This window comes from Sceloporus undulatus, chromosome 1, assembly GCF_019175285.1.
Source record: "Sceloporus undulatus isolate JIND9_A2432 ecotype Alabama chromosome 1, SceUnd_v1.1, whole genome shotgun sequence".
Lineage (NCBI taxonomy): Eukaryota > Metazoa > Chordata > Lepidosauria > Squamata > Phrynosomatidae > Sceloporus > Sceloporus undulatus.
In genome coordinates, this window is record NC_056522.1 from 20714026 (window position 1) to 20733351 (window position 19326).

Below are 19326 nucleotides of genomic sequence, written 5' to 3' on the forward strand. Positions count from 1 at the left end.
TTTATCTCTAAATCTAGATATATTATTTTAAAAATCCTCAAAGGCTTGAGAGTGGATAGATAAGATATATATATATATATATATATATATATATATATATATATATAGTATTATGAAATCGTGTCAAAGATTTATGTACTCTATGTGTTGAACCATACCATAGTCTAACCTGCACTGCAGCAAAGAAGAAGGGAGGGGGGGATGAAGCTTTGTGATCAGACTGCATTGTCAGCTCCTATAGAGGAAATCGTGCTTGCTAAGAGGACCAGAAACAGCATCGCACAATCCAAAGTTTCCTTAAAAAAGAAATCAGTTGCTAACAGAGGTAAAGATCTTTCCGTCACCTTTCTCTTGGGGCATATCTAAGCTGAATGCAGGGCATATCAATTCCCTTTCTTTTCCTTCTGTGGATCCCTCCCTCCTTCTTTGGGACTACAGCTCCACAGCAGGGAACATGCTCTCCATGCAGATGCTACTTGGCTCAAGGCTTCCTGTCACCAGTTAAGAGTATCTCAGGACATGAGACCCCAACCTTGGACTACTGTTACCAGTCAGAGAAAACTACAAGGACTCAACGATCTGATGGTCTCTCTGTCTTAACTGATTGTTTGGATACGGCTATATTTTAATGTTTCTTTCCCATACTCTGACCTTTCTTCCAATCCTGTAAACTACACAGCACATTAGTCACCTAAATAATTAAAATGATAAATAATATAATGCAGCTTCATCAGTTTGTTATGCAACAACAGAAGACTGCCAGCCCAATTCTGGTGTCTATCTGTGACTGTGAACCAGCCGACACAGCTAGCGGCCTTCTCAGAGCTCAGAACAATGGCTTTTTCAGGACTATAACTCCCAGAACCACTCAGACATCAGGACTTGTGGCAATAATGTGTGGGTTATTCTGGAAGCTATAATACAAAAAGCAATTTTCCCACCTCTGGTCCTTTCAGAGCATTTGCTGAAGAATGAAAGAAAATCATATTTAGATGTGTGCTTCTATGCTGCCTAACCTCTTCTTTCTCCTACTCTGACAGCAAGACACATCCTGATAGTAAGGGGAAATGCGGCTAGTCAAAATACCAGCCAATCTCAGGATCAATTTATATTATTATGAGAAATGCATGAATGTTATAGATCAAGAAATAACCAAACAATTGGCACAGTTCATTCCTGAAAGCTGTTTATGCCCCACAAAATGCACACGCCTTTGAAAGCTCTGGTGTGATATAAGCTGCCCCAACATCATTCAACATTTCTAAAATGCCAGGGCCACACATCTCAGGATATATTCCCCTTCACTGCAGATTAATAATAGTTATTATTATTATTATTATTAGTAGTAGTAGTAGTAGTAGTATCCTGCCTCTCCCTGTATTGGATTGAGGCGGGTAACAACAAACAAAAACAATAAAATCAAACATGACTATCAATAGATAAAAGCATAACAGGACATATTAGACCCTAGTTCCCCAATCTCCCTCCCACTCTAAAATACCATTAAAAACAATTCCCAATAAAATGGTTAATAAAATAAATCATATTGGTTTCTCTTTTACTCTGCAACATTGCAAAGCCTTGCAACACTCTGCAACACTGCAATTCACTACATGAGATACAGCGAGACTGGAATGATCCAGTGTAGAAGTCTACTCTGAATTGTAGCCATTTTCTCAATTCTACTGCCATTTTTCTCCCCTTTCAATTTAATAGCTATGCTACTTCTTAGAAGAAAACAAGAGTCATCTTCCCTCTTTCTTTTTCTCTCCTACTACTCTCAAAATTTAAATTGTAGGTTCCCTGGATCAGACTCTTGTTCATTGCTGACTCTGTAAAATGTGTTGTATACCTATGGCACTATATAAATTTGAGCAATAAATACATGTTACATAATGCACCGTATCTGCAACTCTATAAACCTAAGTCCATAAGCAAGAGGTTTACTTAGAACAGGCTAACAATATAATTTTGTTGCCACGGCAACTTGCAACAGCTTTACCCATACTCTATTAAAGGGGCGAATGATAGATTTTTTTTACAGGTTTTAACACTAAAGACAACCGATAAATTCTCAAGCCACGAGATTTTGATTCTCACAGTGTGGGAAGTTCACCATTTCAGTAACCACTGTGATTTCAAGCTGTCTCTTCAAAATCAACTTTAATTAACTGCTATGGATTCAGAAATGCTATCAGAACCTGGTACATCATGTTTTATGAGGCATCATTAAAAAATGCCAGCTTCGTTGTTGTTTTCCTTCAAAATTCAACAGGTGTAAGCAACCCATTTATATGAAGAAGCAAAAGCGAGCGGCAGCTTTGGAGAGACAACAAAGAAGGCTACCTGGTAAAGAGTGAAGAGTCCTAATTTTATCAGCTGCTGTGTTCCACACTTAGGGCGGAAAAATGAAAAGCACAGATATAGGATGGGGGACAACTGGCTGAATGAAACTACGTGTGAAAGGGATCTAGGAGTCCAAGTAGACCACAAGTTGAACATGAGTCAGTAGTGTGATGTGGCAGCTAACAAGGCCAATACGATTTTAGGTGGCATCAATAGAAGTATAGTGTCTAGATCCAGGGAAGTAATAGTGCCACTCTATTCTGCTTTGGTCATGCCCCACCTTGAATACTGTGTCCAGTTCTGGGCACCACAATTCAAAAAGGACATTGAGAAACTGGAGCGTGTCCAAAGGAGAGCGACTAAAATGGTGAAAGGTCTGGAAACCATGCCCTATGAGGAAAGACTTAGGGAGCTGGGGATGTTTAGCCTGGAGAAGAGAAGGCAAAGAGGTGATATGATAGCCCTGTTTAAATATTTGAAGGGATGTCATATTGAGGAGGGAGCAAGCTTGTTTTCTGCTGCTCCAAAGACTAGGACCCGGAGCAATGGATGCAAGCTGCAGGAGAAGAGATTCCACCTGAACATTAGGAGGAACTTCCTGACAGTAAGGGCTGTTCGACAGTGGAACAAACTCCCTCGAAGTGTAGTGGAGTCTCCTTCCTTAGAGGTCTTCAAACAAAGGCTGGATGGCCATCTGTCGGGGATGCTTTGATTGTGATTTCCTGCATGGCAGGGGGTTGGACTGGATGGCCCTTGCGGTCTCTTCCAACTCTATGATTCTATGATTCTATGATTCCAACTAGAATATTCATCTCTTTGCCGACATCAGACAATAAATTCTAACTTTCTCATGCATTCATAGAATAATAGATTTGGAAGGGACCCCAAGGGCCATACAGTCCAACCTCCTGCCATGCAGGTACACACAATCAAAGAATTCCCAACAGATGGCTATCCAGCCTCTATTTAAAAACCTCAACAGAAAGAGACTCCATGACACTTCATGGGAGTGTGTTCCACTGTCAAACATTTCTTACCGTCAGGAAGTTCTTTCTAATGTTGAGGTGGAATCTGTTTCCTATAGTTCCCCTTTTGGTAAAGGAGAAGGGAAGGGAGTAATAGACCCAACATAGAGATATGTAATACCTTGGCAGCTCCAAAATATTCAAGGACTTTAATTCAAGGAAACATCTACTTCAATGTGTGTGTGTGTGTGTGCTGTATCCTTCAAGTTGTTTCTGATTTATGGCAACCCTAAGGCAAACCTATTGTGAGGTTTTCTTGGCAAGAGGAGATTTGCTGTTGCCTTAAATGTGTCCCTCAATAATATTTCTGGCATACAATGTAGCTTTACAGTAAGAATTCCCCACTCCCCAAATGCCTTCATGCTTCATCAAGCACCAAGATTTTGTAGAACAAAACAAGGCACATAGAAAAGTCTCCTCCCCTCCACTGAGATGAATGGGCAGACCTGCACAGTACCAGAACAAGAACTGGCACACTGGGAACTGCAGCTAGAAAGAGTAAGTCTCTCACACACACTCTTCTTCAGAGAAATAGCTGTGTTAGTCTAGAATATAAGTATGCAAAGAGATCTTTGCAACTAACTGTGAAAGACGTAGCATAAGCTTTCATAGACTTGGTCTATTTCCTCAGATGCATTGAGTGACTCTATGCATTTTTAAGGGAGAGGAAAAGATTTGTTTGTTGCATGCCCCAAGCTTTACCTTCAACTTATCCACAGGTCATAGCAAAAATTCATAATTTTGATCCTAAAACCAGCCCTTGACTTATACATAATGTCAACTTATACATGAATATATATAGTACTTCTGAGCTCTCCATTTTTGTGCTACCAAAAAAAAGTATTACTGGACCTTTTAAAGGGGAAAAAAGAAAGACGGGAAATTCAGTCTGTTTTATACACTGATGAGACATCTGTTTAGCCCAGTATAGTAGTTATCCCAGGACTCTATATAAGAACTCAATGCAGTATCTCATGAACCTCATTTTTTTTAAAGATTTCTAACCCTTATGTTTATGAAAGGCAGTACTTTCATAGTACTGTAGGCAATACTTAAGAAACATCCCTAAGTACAGATATATCTTCAGCAGAGTACCTGTGGACCACTAGAATAAGCTTCAAGGCACAGAGAAAGAAGAAAATATGCAAAACAAGCCATTTTAAAAAAGAAATCAAAATCATGGAGAATGCAAAATTCAGTTTTTCTTAATATCAACTTTTGATAGGAACAGAAACGGCATATATACAAGAAATTAAAATCAGAGTTTGGAAACATTAACTACCAGAATTGCTAACTGACCAGGAAGCCCAAACCCTCCGGGAATTGCAATCCAAAAAATTACCTGTTCCAAGTTCTCCTTTTAACTTCATGTTTCCTCCTTCCCATCCAATTTCAAGTAAGTAACTCTTCACAGAGCTTACTGTGGAGGGTATATCCACAGGGTTTACAGCTCCACCCCCTCTAGCACTTATCTCTCTTAGTTTGAATCATATATAGCTTGTTGGATATACCAGCCTTTTGCTGTGGCGTGCTGCACCATATGATTTGATGCATGGATGTTAACATTACTGCCTTGGAGAGAAAAGTTTAGGCTTGGTGGCTTCCAATATTTTCTCTTCAGCCCCATTTTATAATTTACTTATTTAATTAATTTGTATGCTGCCTTTCTCCCAACTTGAACCCAAGGCAACTCACACATGCTTATAAGCTTCAGCAATATGAGATAAATAGGAATAACAATCTAGCTGGTCAATACAACAGCACACTACATTCACCCCATTCTTCTGTAGTGTCCCCTATGCATATCTTGTTTATGTGGAAAAATGGTTTTATGGACACTTACTGCAGGGCTTTTAAGTTGTGGGAATGTCTGAAATTCCCTCCCCAAACACCTTCAATCTACATCCATTTCCCTCCTACATTTCCAAGGCAATTATTTCATTTAGCATGTGGTATTGGCCAGATAAATGAACCAGTTGTATTCTGGTCCTTCCATTCTTCCTAGCCTTTAATGATTTTAAATTGCACTTCTCAGAGAGAAAGAGACAGAGACAGAGAGAAAGAGAGCACTAGCTAGCCTGCAAGGTATTTTTAGTATTTATCACTGTGAGCATAGGTTAAATAATTTAAAGATGAATAAACTGTGCATATAGCAGCAGTGTTATAATCTATACAGACCAAAGCGGCATCATCCCGATTTTATACATTACCGTATTCATGTCCAAAGTTTCATCAATCATCATTTGGAAATTAGAGAAATCCGAGTGTAGCTCCTTAAGAGGCTTCATGAACACTGCTTCCAACAGCACATCATGGTTCCCTGCCAAAACAAAGAGCCCACAGACATACTTAAGAATTGTCTATTAACAAATATATACTCCATGAACCTATCAGCCTTCAATGCCATTTGTGTATATACAGTAGGCCCTCACATTTGTGGGGGTTAGGGGGGCGCAAGATCCCCGCAAATATTGAAAAAACATGAATAACTCCCCCAGCCCAAGCCAGTTAAAAGAACCAGATGGATAGCTGCCTGGGGACAGGCAGCTATCCAACTGGGAAAGGGGCAAGGTTGGCACGAGCACCCTTCCTGGCTTCTCCCACCTGGGCTCCCCCCCCCCCCAAGATGGCTTCCAAAAACAGCAAATTAAAAATGTTTACAATAAAAAAATTAAATCAGTTAAAATTCCTACATTAAACACTATGCAATCATTTAAAACCCATACAAAAGTTCAAAACAAATAAAACACACAAATAAATAAAAATCTTCCCTGCACAAAGCCTGCTTAAACAAAAATGTCTGCCTGCCAGCAAAAGGAAGGCAAAAAGGGAGCCAGCCTAGCCTCCTGCAGAAGGGAGCTCCAAAAGGTGGGAGCAGCCACCAAGAAGACATCCTCTCATGTTCCCACCAAGTGAGCCTGTGATGGTGGCGGGACCAAAGAAAGCCTCTCCCTGAATATTTTAGCACTGCTGTAGGTTTGCATGGGGAGATAATATCTTTCAGACAGTCTGGACATCAGCCATTTCTCTGAGGCTCATCAGTTTGCCTTCTGAAAAATTGGTATTTTGGTGTGCTATTGCTTGGCCAAAAATATGATTTGGCATTTGTGTCTCAGGCCACCTCTGGTTTATACTCAGTTTCCCAACCAAATCACTTGTCTCTGAGTTTCTCTTCTATGGAACTGATGTTATGTTACAGAAAAAGACTGCAGATTCAAAGGACTGGTTTTCTACTTTGATAGATCACATCTCACCTCTGCCTTAGGTTCCTGGGCAAGTTACTTCACCATTACAATCACCAATGGGCATCCTGCCATGGATGTGATTTGATTGACCACACCCACATGGCAGCCATTTTATGACCCGGGCAAACACCATCTCAGAGGATGCCCATGGCACCCCGTCAAAATCCCAAATATGTCCACCAATCCAAAAAAGTTGGGAATCTCTGCTTTATATGTTTGTCATAAGGCCATCCAAATTTTTATTCAAGCCAATTAGATTCTTTGGGTCTGCAAAATAAATCCTATAATAGGCCAATACATAAGATCCTTGTGCTGACCCTAATTTAGCCAAATAGTACCACCCATGCACAAGGAAGGGGGACTGGCATGCACGTGGGAATCCCAAGCCTCTGCCCCAAATAATTTAGGAAAAAAATACTTAAGCAGAATATACCCTCAAAATGAAATGACAATGGTCACAGAATGTTAACTGATGTTTGGTGCAAGGTAGGAGCATGGTGGAATGGTGCATCTTGAAAAGGGGTATGGCTGGCTGAAAAAAACACATTTCCACACTCTACCTGCTTGTAGAGACCTAATGAGTTTATACCGCTATAGTGCCAAATGTTAAATCTCAACACTTCCAAAAAGAGCACTCCTACAGCTCAAGATTAAAAGATTCTGGGCAACCATTCCAGCTTTTTCCTTGCCAGATTTTCACTGATAAGAAAAAAGAAAGAAGAAAAGAGGGAGAAACACTGTATAAACCACAATATGCTTCTCATTTTGTCAAATTAACAAGAGTTTTTATGAGACATTCCCATCTGATTTTCTCAGCTCCTGTTACCAGAACAGCATATTTGCAAGGGTCAGCAAAGTTCATCTTTTGTTAAGTTAATGAGCAAAGCATATTTTTTTACTTTGGCAATTTGGTTAAATATGTCAACCTTAAATTGCCCAGGCTTGGAACATAATGCTTATTATACAGCGGGGTGGGGAGAATGAAACAGTTTGGTCATTCTATTCATGCTGCTACAGAAAATGCCACTCTAAAGTTTTAAAAAATAATAAAGGAGAACAGCATGGTTTTGAAATTAGTACCGGAAAAAGCAGAAAATGAGACAGCAGAATACAGCCACAGCATAGGAATGAGGTCCAACAGCCATGCCTAAGCTGGAGACCTCCAGATCTCAGCACTGGCCTCTGTAATGCTCAGTCACTTTGCTTTAATTCAGTTAAGTAGCCCAGAACCTCCCTGGGGTCAGTGGTCATTCCCCAAGGAATCTAGCTATTGATCCTTTTGTTCTATCCCATTCTAAGTTCAAATTAGAGTCACTGATCCTTTTGTATTCTTTTTTCCTGACATCTGTAACATCTCTGAGTAGGTTGCTTCCACTTTGATCACGGCAGTCAGAGTGGACATTCTTGCTCTTGCAAAGCTTCAAGAACAGTTTAGGTGAGGAGAAGTCCATTCCTTGCAACCTGCTCCACTTGAAGATGCTACAGTTCCCATTTGTTGAGGTACAAGACTTGACTTGCTCTGTAAGTAGGACACTCTAGAAGAGGTCCCTAAATCTCCAGGTTCAGCAGATACACATGCAAAAAGAGGACATGTGGCAAAACCAACAGTCACTCATTCAAATGTTTTGGCGTGTGCCAAATTTATTGTCTCATGATTTATTATGTCCAAGCACTCCTGCATTCAGAAGTGAGATGGGCACATCTGTGCATAGAGTCTTCTCAACTAAAATGTTTCCCAGAGAGCCTTTTGCCAAATTTCCCGTCTGTTCGGTGCTAGGTGCAAGCAGCTTTATTTCCCCCAACCTTCCTAGCATGCCAATTAGCTGGTTTTATTTGCCTGTTTTTGTTTTGCCTGTTCATTGGTTTTATGGGTTTCCTAGTTGTTGTTGTTTTTACTGCCTCAGCCGTTTTGAGGGCATTGTGTTTAATCATTTTATAGTTCCATTTTTTCTCAGAACTTAAGCTGTAGCCTTGGGCAGCACTGTATTGATCTCACACTGACTCAACTACCAGAGTCCTTTGCTCTTGCCTTCCATATTGCCAAGGCTATCTCAGTTTTCCTCCTGATTGGAAAAGACAAACAAGAAACCCATATATTATAGAGGAGAAGGAGCTAGCCCAACCTCATTCACATGCAGACACAGGTTCTGAAAACAGAGAGAAAAAACATTTGTTCTCACTACTGCAAAAATCCTCCATTGTAGAGGAACTAGGCTGTCATTACCAGGTTCAGAAGTGTTATCCTTTTGGACCAAACCTCCGTCAAAAATATAGCCACTGGAATCCTGGAAACTGTAGTACAAACAAGATACCTTTCTGAGCTTTGCCCCAAGTGAAAACTGTCCACTAAGCTTAAGTAACTGGCCACCCCAGACTTAGATCATGAAGAAAAAGTACATTACCATCAGTTTTGCCTAGTGCTTGTATCATATTAGGTATCTGATTAATAGCCTGGTATATTTTGTAACAATCCTGCAAAGTTGCCTTCTTCTGAAATTTTTTTGCTATCCGACTGAAGTCTGGGAAGCGACGGAGGAGGTCTTCTTGAAGAGACTGTCTTAGCTCTGCATCTTCTATAAAGGCTTCAACCAAATTTAGCCTAGGGAGTGAAAAAAGGGGTAAATCAGTTAAAATACACAGGGTTTCATCATCTTGGGAGCCGCTATTTTCAACATTTTAAAAAAATATGGTATGGACATTTTCTCTTGCACCGCCAACTCATTTGTTGTTGCAAGTGGTGGACACAGTGAGAAGAGCCAGCATTACAGATCTTGACAGCTTGTAGCCAGTATGCTTTGCTACCACTGGGAACATTAATGGCAAAGCTCAATTAATACTTTAAAAACAATCATAACCCAAAGAAAATCAATGAGAAAAATGACTCTTCAAATATTCAAGCACACCTTCACTGAGGTCATATTTTAAAGCAGAATACAGTTGGCCCTTCTTATACACGGATTTCTTATACACGGATTCAAGCATACACGGTTTGAAAATGTTCCAAAAAAGTATAAATTTCAAATATCAAACCTTGATTTTCCATTTTTTATAAGGGACACCATTTTGCTACGTCATTATATTTAATGGGACTTGAGTATACACGGATTTTGTTATACACGGGGGATCTTGGAACCAAACCCCAGCGTGTTAACAAGGGTCCACTGTACTAAATTCAGTTGCCTTCACTTCAGCACAATTACATGTGGTAGTACTGGCAATAATACAGTTCTACCTGTATCACTTGAGGAGAAATAACCAATGTAATCTGCTGGTGCAGCTAATGGGTGCACCAAATACTAGTTCTAGAACCAGTGGTACATATGCAGAACAACAACTGGACATCATATTCAGTAAGCTGAGAAGCAATAAGTTTAGCAGTGTGTGTCCAAGGTCATGGAGAAATTCTGCATTTTATTAATACTTCCACACATCACCATTCAACAATAAAGCATGCATCCTTTCCTTCCAGATTAACTCAGGAGCTGAAAACCAAGACTATTTCCTTCTATGAGCTTGCCCAACTGGCTTTGGTGTTTAAGAAATTATAAGAAAGATCTTTTTAATGGGACACCCACCAACCCCATTTTGACTATGTTTTAATGTGTTTTTAATTATTGCAATTTAGTGGATTTTTATGGAACTTCTTATTTAGTACAGTATTTTTAAATTTTTGTATCAAATAGGTTTTTACAGTACTTTGTTCTTAACATGATGTGAGCTGCCTTGCATCCCATCCTGGGAGAAAGGCAAGATATCAATAATAAAATAAATGAAATGAAATGAAATGAAAGAGGAGGAATTCCAAGATCACTTTTGCTTTCAGAACTCTCTCTCTCTCTCTTTTTTTTTTCCCCCCTCTCATATTTGGCATTATGTATCAGTTTACATTTTTTTAAAGTATTCTTAAAAGAAGATAATAAAGCAAAAAAACTTTATGACAAATGAGGTTTACAAAACCAATGGGTTACATTTTGCGCAGAACATAATGCAGGTTCTGCAACTCCCTCCAGGGAATGATTTTCTTCTGTAGCTGGAACAATTCCCTAAAATTAACATTCCACTTCTGCAGCTCGCCTCTTTTGTTATTTCTGCCCCTCCTGCCTACTGCCCCATCCCATACAAAGGAAGACTCTGGCTATCCATTTTCCCCCTCTTTCTGGAGGGCCCAAATATCCTAAAGGCACCAGATCTTGGAAGCTAAGTAGGATCAGCCCTGGTTACTACTAGGTTGGGAGACCACAAAGGAATACCTGGTGCTATAGGTTATTTTTCAGAAATGGCAAAACCACCTCTGAGTATTCCTTGCCTAAGAAAACCCTATGGAATTCATGGGGTCACCATAAGTTGCCAGGCAACTGAAAGGTGCATACACACACACACACACACACACACACACCAGAAAGAACAAATTAAGGTAAGGCTTTGATGGTCACAAAGGCACAAAGGGCTAAGATCTGCAAGCAGTTCAGTGCACAGCTGTCTTGTAAAATCATGATCACTTCTAAGCAGACATTCTAAGCCTGGCGTTCTGATAAATGCTCCTGGAGTATGTACAGACTTTAATGTGATTTTGCTACGAGTGTTACTAACATAGCATTTATCTTCACAGACACAACTGTGGCTGAGGGGAAACTCTAGAATCAAGGTGCAGAAAAGGGCAATCAAGATAATCAAGGGACATAAGCAGCTGCCCACTGAAGGAAAGTTACAACATTTGGGATGACTTCATCTAGAAAAAACAAAAGGTGAATACAAGGAGGCACAATAGAAGGGCACAAAATTATGCAGAATGCAGAAAACATATATAGGGAGCAATGCTCTAGTAACTCCAAAATGTACAGTTTTCCACAGAGGGTGAATGGTACAACATTCAGGACACATAAAGGCATACTTTTTTACTAAATGCATAGTTGAACTATGGAATTCATTGCCACAAGATGTAGCAATAAAGAACAACTTTAAAAGGAATTAAGTATAAAGACAAAAGATCAGAAAGTGACTATAAGGGAAAAGAATGATGGTGCCATGCTGGAGAAAAAAAAGTCTTAGATATAGGAAATATTATAAGCTCTTAGTAATTTCATGTTAAACACATATAAACCACCCTGAGGCATGTTCTTAAAACAGGTTGACATGTTCTACTGATAAGAAAGCATCTAGAACCTGATGTAAAGGGATCTTGTAGCACCTTTGAAACTGATTTGCATACTGACCTAGACTAACTACCATATATACTTGTGTACAAGTTGGCCTCGTGTATAAGTCGAGGGAAGGTTTCAGAGTCAATATCCTGGATTTCGATATGACCCGTGGATGTCAAGGGTAAAACTTAGGGGGCTATAAGGAAGGATAGAAAGGGAGAAATACCACTTATTTCCCTCCTTCTGCTTCTCTGGACCTCTCCCAACCGATTCCTAGGTGCTGGAGGAGAGGTTTTAACATCAGATTGAGAAATGAAGCAAGTGGATTTAAATGGAGAGGTTTTTTCACAGGAAGCCAGAGCTTGCAAAACGGAGAAAGAAGCAAGTAGATTTTTAAAAGGAGAGGTTTTTCCTTAGGAAGCCAGTGCTTGCAAAATGGAGCAAAGAAAGAAGCAAGTGGATTTAAATGGAGAGGTTTTTCCTTAGGAAGCCAGGGCTTGCAAAACAGAGAAAGAAGCAAGTGGGTTTAAATGGAGAGTTTTTCCAATAGGAAGCAAAGGATTGCAAAGCGGACTGGAGGGGGAAGGAATTGGTGTTCAATGGAGACCAGGGCATCAGGCTTGCTTGATTTAGAACCTTTCTAAGCACTACTGATGTATTGACCCTTATATAAGTCTACCCAAAATTTTACGGTCAGTTTTGGGGCATACATTTCTCGACTTATAGTCAAGTATATACAATATGTCTTTCAATTTTACCAGGTATAACATTAGTGTAAGATACAGAAAACTAGTGTGACATACATTACAGTGTGTGTTTTTTTACGTGGGGGATCCATTCTGGACCCCTCCGCGGAAAAAAATGTGTATGCTCGAGCCCCATTGAAAATAATGGGGCTCGTGCATGGTGCAGCAGCGCGCACCCGATTATTGTTAATGGGACGTGCCACCCCTTGCACCCTGCGGGCTTCCACAGGCTCCCTAGTGACTTTCAGCGTATGCTGCATCCGTATGGTGCATCCGTGTATGACACGGGCGTGCTGTACTTGGAAGTAATGCTTGATTCTTACTAGTGAGTTTAACGGTCATAGGTTGTTGTTGTTCAGTTGCTGCCACTACTTGGTTCTGCAAGCATTGTGTAAGAATTCAAGTTTCTATAAGCCTGGATTGATTGCCTGGTACCAAGACAATTTTGAACATGCATGTCAAGAGTTTACATTGTAATGTGTTTAAATAAACTGCTGTGTTCCATCTTCTAACAGACTCCATTCATGAACCTTGAAGAGTAAAAAAAATCCTGTTTGGGTTGGCATAGTTAGAAGGATAATGAAATTCCATTCTTGGGACTGGCTGACTTTCAGACTACATATGGTCACCAACAATGTGGCATGAGATCATGATTATTAGCACTACAATTGGGTACTGGTCAAAATGGCTACACACGACCTGCAGTATCACAGAAGCTATGTTTTCGTCTATCAGTTTGTTGCCTGAATCTTGCCTGTGATTCTGGTCCAATAGCAAATGGATGAAGATGTCAGTTATCTCTCCACCACAGGATCAGAGCAAAGCTCCAAACACAAGCTTTCGGCTCACTTGGAAGAATGCCTGGAGAAACAGCTGCTAGATCAAAGAAACACTCTCCAGCAGTTCACTCCTGAGAGGGCTTTATTTATACTTAGTTTCAAATAACACGAGCTAAACCACTATATAAAATCTCTTACCAACCGACACACCACACTATCTCACAATCCCACACAGCAAAGGACAGCGTTTTTGCTTATATACAGAATTACCATGAGGAGACCACTTAGCCCAGCCTCTTCCTATACAAGTTGTTATGCACCAAAGACACCAATCCCTCTTCAGACTGAAGACATAGCATATTTACATTTAGTCTCCAGCTCAGTTGACATTGAGCATCTAGCTGCTGCTCTGGACTCCAGCTGTAGCCAATCTAGGCTTCTGCAACCATTGCCACATCTGAACATTTTCACCTTCAATACCTTAACACAGTTGTCTGTCACGAGAGCACAAGAGGTAGGGTGTAACTGTTCTCATGTCCTGCTTGAGGGCTTGCCCTGCTTGAGGGAAACTGGTTGGATAGTAGATGAACCAAATGCTGGACTGGATAGGCCTTCGAGCTGATCCCATGTGGTTCTTCTTGTGTTTTTAGGAAGCCTAAGATAGGAATCCAAAGAATATATGGTCCTAGAGAATATTCTTGATAGTTTCTAGCTTGTTCACCATCAGCTTTATTCCTTCCTAGGCTACCTGAAAGATCAGAAAGAAAGACTCATCTTTTTTCTTTATCAGTGGGCTGTATCAGCCTTCTGGATGTTTATTTTCATACTTAGATTACCTGATGGAATCACACAGAACCAAGAAGGTGAAAAAGGAACGTTGGGTACTTACCGTGACACGTTCATTTCCTGCAGAGAAGGGTCCTGGCATCCTGTAATCTGGGTTTAGCTCCTCCTATTTGCTCCTGTAGGCAGGGACAATAAACAAAAGACCGGCCCCTATATAGGGAGGAGCTAGCCCTCCTGAGCCTCAGTCAATAACAAGCCAAGCGACTAGTAAGGTACTCAAGGAACTGAACTTTAGTAACATCAGCTAAGGGTTAACTAGAACACCTTAGAAAAAACTAGTCCAAGAACAAACAAGAACTCAGAAAAACCAATCCAGCAACAAGAAGAAGAACAAGGCAGGTCCACCAACAGGCAGCCAGGGTCGGAGGCCGCAGGCAGCACCCGGGTGGGCAGGATGCCAGGACCCTTCTCTGCAGGAAATGAACGTGTCACGGTAAGTACCCAACGTTCCTTTTCCCAGCAGAGAGGGTCCTGTCCTCCTGTAATCTGGGATTTACAAAAGCCCTCTCGAACTGGGAGGGAGGTGCTGCTAGGAGACTGTGGCCCCCGACACAATCTGTTGGAGGAACCTCCTTTCAAATGACGCCTCTGCGGACTGAGACACGTCCAGTTTGTAATGTCTTATGAAGGTCGAAGGCGACTTCCATGTGGCCACCCTGCAAATATCTGACAGGGAGGCGCTAGTGGCCAAGGCTGCAGGGGTAGATGCACTCCTGGTTGAGTGCACCATCAACCCCTCGGGTGGAGTGAGGTCAAGAGTTCAGTAGCTCTTTTGAATTCAAGACCTGATTCACTTACTCAGAGTCGAGACTGGTACCTTGCACCCCAAAGAGCCCAGGCGAAAGGAAAGGAACATCTCAGATGACCTAAGGATGAAGTCCTCTTGATGTAGATTTTGAGGGCTCTGCACACATCCAATGTGTGCCAGGTCTTTTCCAAGTCCTTCTTAGGATCGGGGCAGAATGAAGGCAGGAGAATGTCCTGTGACACCTGAAAGGCTGAGTTGACCCCAGGCACGAAGGTAGGGTCTGGACAAAGGCACACTGAGACAGGCCTAAAAATACACAAGTCTTTACGTACCGACAGGGCCCCAGCTCTGACACCCATCTGGCGGAGGGAATGGCCACGAGGAAGATGACCTTGAGGGAGAGGTGTTTGAGGAAGGCCTCCCAAAGGGACTTGATCGGCCCAACCGTCAGAGCCTCTAAGACCGTGTTCACATCCCAAGATGGAAAACGATGTCTGGTGGACAGGCCCTGTTGGAAAACTCCTCTCAACAGCCTCTTAATGTGAGGATGGCTGCCATTCTAGCTGCTCTCGTATGGAGCAGAAACGACGTGATGGCAGACACCTGCCTTATAACCATGTTGGGTCAAGTCCCTTCTTAATGTCATCTTGGATGGACTGTAGCAGGTCAGCCACTGAAAACCTGAAGCAGTTGATGAGAACTTGTCTAAGCAGTGGATTATGTGATCAATCAGAATAGAATCTGATCTAATCTGGACCTATGGCAGCTTGCAGCCTACCACTGATCACCTTGTCAACTGTTTATAGCAATGAAGGTGATATTAAGGTGATTTCATTTGTAGTAATTAAGACTTACCATTCTGAAAGAGGAATGTTAATGTCTGACTTCCAATTAAAATTTCAAAACAATGTGCAGTTCTTTACTGGAACATCTGTGAACCTGTGTAAAATAAGACTAATCCCATGGTTAGGCAAAGAAGACACTGGATTAACCTTTACCTCGCAGACATTGGTGAGTCCATGCAGAAGCATAGATGCACTCTGTGTTAACAGGGCATGTGGTCAGAATTAAGTCTGATTTCATCTGAGGATGAACTAGTCTAGAGGCTTCAAAAATCACCCCAACTCTATGTAGCAGACTATCATCAGCCTGTATGAAGGCTGAGGGGTCTCCCGGCTGAATGAACTGCTGATTAAGGAGTCATGAAATGGGACCAGGGGGCTTGGCAAGGATAGCCCTCTGGTATCTAATTTTGAGGAGAGAGTTTCTCCACAAAAGGGATCTGTCAAAGGAACACAAACCTAAATTTAAAATAGTATAGTGGGCCCTCAATATGTACTGGAGTTGGATTTAGGACTTTGCATGGATACCAAATCCATGGAAGCTCAAGGCACATAAAATATAATCACATAGTAAAAGGGAGTCTCCTATATAAATAGTAAAATCATAGTTTGCTGTGTCGTATTTTTGTTTGTTTTTTGGAATATATATATACTGTGTATATATATATATATATATATATATATATATATATATATACACACACACACACATACATACATATTTACAAGCTGTGGGCATATAGGTGGCTGGTGTAAGTCTCTATATGGAGCTGTATGGTATATTAAATCTGAGCGTTTTTGCTAGCAGAAAACAAGGCATAGGCACTAGGAAATCCGTTTTTCCAGCCCCAAAGGTAGTAAACAATGGTGTTGTTTGGACCAGACCATGCCATGAAAACCCAATCAGGGATAAGACACTCACCCACACAGCAGCTAACCTTATGACCATAAAACCATAGAATCATGGAGTTGGATGAGACCACAAGGGCCATCAAGTCCAACCCCCTGCCATGCAGGAAATCACAATCAAAGCATGCCCAACAATATGCAAAGGAATTTGTAGCTTCCTGAGACCACTAAAAGAAAGAGATTGGCAGCCTTCATGGCCTTGAGCCCAATTCATCATATGCAAGATAGACCTTGTTACAATAGGCCTATCCAAGTCAGGAAGCAGTTGAATGGCAAGACCATCTGCAGGCATTCTTATTTAAAATGTAACTATCTAGACAAGGTAAGAGGCAATTGTGGTCTTTGTGGCAGAGTCCTCAGGGCTCTGCAGGATGTCTGAATGGGATTTGAAGCAACCCCTTAGCAGAAAAACCTGATTATATTGTTTTAAAACACTCATGGAGGAAGGGGGGGGGGGTTTCTCCCCCCATGGAGAGGAGGCTGTTTGTCTGTTTGTTTTTGATAAGAGTTTTTCTTAACCCCCTGTATTAGTGAGAACCATCTCATGGAAGAAACTGTATCTTTTAGTTTCTTCCCTTTAACAGACATCTCTCTTATGAAAGAAGGGAAGGCAAGGGGAGCCACATCTTTTGAGGCTAGCTGACTGAGGTTCCCTGTGTTTAATAACAGGAACATAACCCTTATGACAATAAAGTGGAGCTTGGTTGGTCACCTTGATCCAATATATCTATCACCTCTCATGAGATGTTTTTACCAAAGATCCTCAATGCATGTAAGCATTAGAGGTCTGCTGAGTGACCAGAGGCCTTCTCCTTGTTTGAGTCACCCTGTCTATTAGCATTTAAATGAATCTGTATTGTTAAAGCTTATGCTCTTAATGAGAAGTGCTATGGCTGACAACAGTTTGAACAAAGGAGGTAGAACCATGTGCTCATCCTATGTCTTTGGCTGTTCTACCTAAGGCAAAAAAGGCTCTGGACCTAATGGAGACAGTGATGGAGGCCCATGAGGAGGCAAGAAGGGTCATCAAGTGGCTTTATGGCTAGCCCCTCCCTTGAAGAATTAGTTTCCAGGCATCTTCTCTGGCCTGGAAAAAGGAGAGGGGGGTGAGCAGACACAGCACAACTCAAACCTCATGTGCTAACAGTAATAAAATGAACACCAGAAAGGTTAACCAGTATCTCTTGTAAATCTGAGTCCCCAGCCCTGTTGCTGTGGGGGCTCTCCCCTCCATGCCTTGCCCCATCAAGGGAGGCTGTCTGGGCAGTAGCTTCTTCCAGGCACTGAGGAAACTGCTCCTGGGTTAGCAGTGACTGAAGACCATTGCTAATCATGGGTAGATAGCTGCATATGGCCTGTAGTGTAGCCCTGATACTCACAGGGCACTTTGTTTTATGTTTAAAACAGCCCCAACTTCAAGCTGGGGTTTACAGCTTAGCCCTTTTAATTTCAGGCAGGCTTTATAGTAACCTGGCTGCATGATAGAAGCTAGCTTGGTCCTCAACTCCCTCCCACTTGCATAGGTAGCTGGGAAGGGCAGAGGGACTGCTGTGGGACATGGCTCCACATTCACCTGAGGTAAGTCTGTGTCCTGAGAAAGGATAATCTCTGATGGAAAGGAGAGGCCAAGCACTCAAGCTGCTCTCTCAAGAGTGCCATAGTTTGGGGCAACCAAACACAATTGGGGGTGAAGGGAACTCTCCACCCATGATATCCACAAATGGTTTACCCCTTTTTGTTGTTGTAATTTTTGGGGAGGGAACACAGGAGGATTTGTATCCATGTGGTCTCTCCAAGAATCCTTGGGTTGGAAGAGATCCCAAGGGCCATCCAGTCCAACCCCATTCTGCCATGCAGGAACGCTCAATCAAAGCATACCCGATAGATGGCCCTCCAGCCTCTGTTTAGAAGTGGGTGGCAGAGGCCATGCTCTCTCTGGGGAGGACATGAAGCCACTTCGTGCTTTGTTGTGGGATGCTCTGTGGCAGCCAAAAAAGACCATTTTAGAGTTGGAAGCTTCAGCTCCTGCTGGGCCAATTCTAGCTTCCTTTACAGCCATGTGTCTGTGCAACACAGAGGAGGAATCCTCTGCCTCCTTACACACCATCTCATTATAAGAATTCAAAAGGAATGTGCAGGAGCCCTGGCAACACCACCATGTGTTTCCCAGTCTGCAAAAGGATCCCCCACACCTGTTAGGGTCCTGGGTGCCATTGGGGCCAGAGATGGGAAGGAAGGGGGAGACCAAGGGTTAATGCCCCCATCTGCCCTCCTGGCAGAGTCCCAAACCTTATGCTAAGCATAGTGCCTGCAATGGCCATGGCAGAGGCCTTATGGCAATGCCTGCCCTGAGCAAGGGCATTAGATCTGGCAAAGGTTCTTTGGTGGCTAGAGAGAGAGGGCCCCTGGTACTCACCGTTCTCCTGTGACTTCTGGCTGGCTTGCCTCTCTGACCTTGGCCATTTCAGGCTGTGCAGAGGTGATGCAGAGAAATCCTTTGCCATGGCTTTTGGCTGGCCTGTCCTCTGAACTCTGGCTGGGCAGAGATGCTGAGGAGGGAAGCTTCCATGACTTCTGGCCAGTTTCCTCACAGATCCCTGGCCTTAAACAGGCTGGGCAGAGGTGATGCAGAGAAATCCTTTGCCATGGCTTTTGGCTGGCCTGTCCTCTGAACTCTGGCTGGGCAGAGATGCTGAGGA

The 19326-nt window shown here is 42.1% G+C and overlaps 1 protein-coding gene across 2 annotated transcripts in view; it reads right to left on the reverse strand.

Annotated features, from left to right (window-relative positions):
* Nucleotides 1-19326, reverse strand: part of MSH2 (mutS homolog 2) — a 108873-nt gene that overhangs the window by 43303 nt on the left and 46244 nt on the right. For both annotated transcript variants that reach the window (XM_042439354.1, XM_042439359.1), the window contains exons 7-8: nt 9019-9215; nt 5582-5691 (exon numbers count right to left, since the gene is read on the reverse strand). In XM_042439354.1, the coding sequence (XP_042295288.1) occupies nt 5582-5691; nt 9019-9215 (307 nt within the window). The remainder of the gene's footprint in view (nt 1-5581; nt 5692-9018; nt 9216-19326) is intronic.